General features: G+C 36.7%; 1 protein-coding gene across 1 annotated transcript; it reads left to right on the forward strand.

Annotated features, from left to right (window-relative positions):
- The first annotated feature begins 2,550 nt into the window (after positions 1-2,550).
- LOC119242190 (olfactory receptor 1078-like) lies at positions 2,551-3,435 on the forward strand. Its single transcript, XM_037507950.1, has 2 exons — positions 2,551-2,905; positions 3,188-3,435. The coding sequence occupies exons 1-2, from the start codon at positions 2,551-2,553 to the stop codon at positions 3,433-3,435; spliced, it is 603 nt and encodes a 200-aa protein (XP_037363847.1).
- The last annotated feature ends 1,086 nt before the right edge of the window (positions 3,436-4,521 follow it).

Below are 4,521 nucleotides of genomic sequence, written 5' to 3' on the forward strand. Positions count from 1 at the left end.
ACCTTTAACCAAAGGCAAGAGAGACTTGTGTTTTTTCATTTGCCTGATTAAATACTAACTGCATTCATTTAAACAGCTGTGTAATGTTTCATACTGTGAAATACATGTTGATCATTTTTATATTAAATCATTATTATCAGTAAATTGTTATTAAAAATACTCAGAAAATATGTGGAGTTTAAGTTCAAAGCATGGTGGTCAGTGGGCAACTTTGCTCCATGAACACTGAGCAATGTCCACAGACATTTCAGGCTCATAGTGAGGTGCAAGGGGAGGTGCAGGATGCTCCAAACATCTTACAATGCACAGGACAGACTTCACCACAGAGAATGACCTGCCCAAATGTCACTCATGCTGACATGCAGAAAATGGCCCATTTTCTCCTGGTTGTGCATTATGTAAGATACTTATCTAAATAGATGATAAAAATATCACTATTTCTTACTTGACAAAAGTTTGTTTTTATTATTTTCCATTTCTGCTATCAGAAAGTGTAATCAAGGTGGAGAAGTACACCTGAGCCCAGTCTCTCAACAACCACCTTGATTATTAAATCTTTTTTCCACTTCATTCACTTAATTTTTTTCTCTCCCCTCTTCTCCACTTCTGCCCCATCCTCTTATCTGTGCATATGGCTTCACATTTTTACTGGAATTAAGCATCTTCTTACAGATTGTGCACTGGCTGTTCCCTCTGCTGGGCACAGACTTTGTCACATATCCTCACATATCTCTTCCACCTCTTACTTGAGGTTTTTGTTCAAACATGGCACTTATACAGGTCTTATCTAAAAACAAACAAAAACCTATAACTCTCTTCATTCTCCTTTTTATACTTGGATTCCTTTATTTCTTCCCAACTGTCCCCTTCTAAAATGTTATATAATTTTATTGTTTGCTTATACATTTTTTCTCTACCATTGAATCTGAATATCATTCTACAACCCCCTAAATGCCTCACCTAGACAGTGCCTAAGGACAGTCAGGATTCAATTTACATTCCTGAAATAAAATAATTTATTAGTAAAACTGTATAACACAAGCACAGGAAAAAATTTGATTAGTACAATTTCTATATAAGAGGTGTCTCTGAGGATCTCCTAAAGGAATATTATAATTAACTTCTTATAAAAATATAAATTGATTACTTTCTTTGTTTTTGTTGAGTCTTCAACAAAAACAAAGAAAATAATCCAGTCAAAAAATGGGCAGAAGAGGTAAAAAGAAACTTCTCTGAAGAGGAAATGCAAATGGCCAACAGGCATATGAAAAAATGTTCAACATCACTTCTAAACAGGGAAATGCAAATCAAAACTACCATGAGATACCATCTTACACCAGTGAGAATGGCACATATTAAAAAAAAACTAGCAACAACAAATGTTGGCAAGGGTGTGGAGAAAAAGGAACTCTCCTGCACTGTTGGTGGGAGTGCACACTGGTCCAACCACTACGTAGCTGTGTGGAGATTTCTGGACCTACTAAACATAGAGCTTCCATATGATCCAGCAATTCCACTCCTAGGTATTTACCCAAAGGACCCAGAAACATCAATTCCAAAGAGCACCTGCACCCCTATGTTTATAGCAGCACTGTTTACAATAGCTAAGCTTTGGAAACAACCCAAATACCCAAAAATAGATGACTGGGTCAAGAAGATGTGGTACATATACACCATGGAATACTACTCAGCATTCAAAAAAGATAAACACATGCAATTTGCAGCAACATGGATGGAGCTGGAAAGGATCATGCTCAGCGAAATAAGCCAGAAAGAAAAAGAAAAATATCGGATGGTCTCACTCATAGCAGGAATCTAGAAAACTTCAATAAGGGACCAGGAAAAAGAATAAGTATAAGAAAGAAAATATCAAAATCAACAAACAACTATGAAGCAGAGACACTCTATGGGGGGTGGGGGCGGGGAAGGGAGGGATTGGGGTCAAAATAAAGGGGTTGTAATTGTATGGGGAATATAAAAAATAAAATTTAAATAAAATGTGAAAAAAAATAAAGTCTAAAAATAGTAAAGTAATAAAGTAATAATAAGTGAAAATAAAAAAATGATTGTAAATCAAAAAAAAAAATAAATGGAAGCATTTCAAGTAGGTTAGAAACAAAAGTTTGTAAAAATAGGGCCTCCCCTGGTGGTGCAGCGGTTGAGTGCTGGCCTGCAAAGCTGCCGGCAGCCTCTGCAGTGCTGGTTCAATTCCCGGCCGCCAGCAAGGGTCCCATATAGCGCGTGGAACTCTCCTGCCATGCCTGCTGCTCCCCTCAGAAGTGTATTTTGTTAGTCTGCCTGTTCTGTTCCCCGTTCTGGCTTGGTGAATTCTCTCATCCTCCTGCGCTTCTGACTGTACCCAGTGCTTGTGTAAATAAATAAATAAATGTTTAAAAAAGTTTGTAAAAATAAGTCTTATTTCCCTTTTTTCCTAAAAGTTACCTGTACTACATGAAACCAATCAATGATACACAAGTTTCAGAATTTCTTCTCCTCAGATTTTCAGAGAAAGCAGAACAACAGCCCCTCTTATTAGGGATTTTCCTCACGATGTACCTGATCACTGTGTTTGGAAACCTGCTCATCATCTTGGCTGTCAGCTCTAACTCCCACCTCCAGACTCCCATGTACTTCTTCCTCTCCAACCTGTCCTTTGCTGACATCTGTTTCACCTCCACCACCATCCCAAAGATGCTGGTGAACATCCAGACACAGAGCAAAGCCATAATCTATGAAGGCTGTGTCACCCAGGTGTATTTTTTCATGCTTTTCACAACATTGGATATCTTCCTTCTGACCGTGAAGGTCTATGAAGGCTTTGTGGTCATCTGCCACCCCCTGTACTACACAGTCATCATGAATCCCCGGCTGTGTGGGCTGCTTGTTCTGGTCTTCTGGATCATCAGTGTTATGCATTCCTTAATACAATCTTTAGTGTTGTTACGGCTGTCCTGCATAAATGTGGAAATCCCACACTTTTTCTGTGAACTCAATCAGGTTGTCAAACTGGCCTGTACTGACACCTTTCTTAACAACCTGGTGATGTATTTTGGATTTTTCTTACTGGGTGGTTTGTCCCTTTTTTGTATCCTTTACTCTTACTCTAAGATAATTTCCTCCATACATAGACTCTCATCAGCTCAAAGCAAGTATAAAGCATTTTCCACCTGTGCATCTCACCTCTCAGTTGTCTCCTTATTTTATTGTACAAGCTTTGGCGCGTACCTTAGCTCAGCTGCTTCCCAAAGCTCATGCTCAAGTACAATAACCTCAGTGATGTACACTGTGGTCACACCCATGCTGAACCCCTTCATCTACAGTCTGAGGAACAAAGACATAAAGGTGGCTCTGACAACATTCATTGTAAAGAAAACTATGAAAAGGCAATTGTTTTATGGTGAAAGAAGCACCATAATTTTAGACAATATAGACTAATAGAAATTTGGCTAATTGATTAAACTAAAAAGCAGAGTTTACTCTTTTATTTTACTTTTTTATTATGGAATTTCCTCTTATACCTCAATTTCTCTATTCAATTATTAACTCACTTTATTGAGCTTTTTGTTCTTTCTGACCTCTAACAGCTTTTCCCTCTGTGGTTTACCAACTTTACCAAAATTATTCCAAACTTAAACCAGAAAAAATGTAGATATTACAATTTACTTAAAATGGCAAAGCGTATTTTTAGAACACTTTTTGCAAATGTCACATACCATATCAGTACTTTGTTTGTTGTAATTAAAAGTCATCACATTCTGTTACTTGTAAGGCAAAAAAAAAAAAAAAAATGTTGTGACCAAAGAAGCTTATATAATTTGATAACAGAGATAACAAAGGAAGTATGATAACAAAGCTGCTCAGTTTTGAGTGTGTCATTCTTTTGTGTTCACTCTATTAACCACTCTCCTGACAACAAAGACGCTAACATACAGTGGGCTCCATACACACTAGGTTTTATTCTCCTCCTTAGGATCCTGTTCTCCTTCAGCTCAGTGCATGCAAAGCCCCTGTTAGTCCAAGTCAATATGATTATCACACATTTGAGTCTTTACCAAGACTCAATTTAATAAAAATATTGACATAATATGACCTTACAATCATAGGTAAACTACAATATGATGGGGAAAAAATAAATCACATATTATATTACAATACACAATATTTGTATTTCATGTGGTACATCTACATCTTCAAATATGGAGGATTCAAGTTTGGGTTCAAGGGAGTTAATAGTGATTGGAATTGAAAAAAAATTGTATAGAGTTGTTGTCATGTCTCTGCTAATAGTTGTTTGTTGCTGCTAAAGCTAGGAATGCTTTTTTAGCTCTAAAGGAAACAACTCCCCTTCTCACTTTTTTCATAAGGAAAAGGATAGTGAGTTAACGCTATTATTTTATCATACTTTATATATCTCTATGGTATTCTATCATCTTTTATAATGAAAGAATGATTATGGGAAAACTTAATTCCTGTCTAATCTCGGATTTAGGTTCATAGCTTTCCTACTAAAAAAACCCTCAA

Source organism: Talpa occidentalis, unplaced genomic scaffold (genome assembly GCF_014898055.3).
Source record: "Talpa occidentalis isolate TD23 unplaced genomic scaffold, MPIMG_talOcc4v2.1 talOcc4.12, whole genome shotgun sequence".
NCBI lineage: Eukaryota > Metazoa > Chordata > Mammalia > Eulipotyphla > Talpidae > Talpa > Talpa occidentalis.

Excerpts from the sequence above, each read along its gene's own strand:
- LOC119242190 (XM_037507950.1), top strand. The coding sequence starts at position 2,551 with ATGTACCTGATCACTGTGTTTGGAAACCTGCTCATCATCTTGGCTGTC. Across the intron at positions 2,906-3,187 it reads TCTGGTCTTCTGGATCATCA|TTGTCTCCTTATTTTATTGT; the intron begins GTGTTATGCATT and ends CTCACCTCTCAG.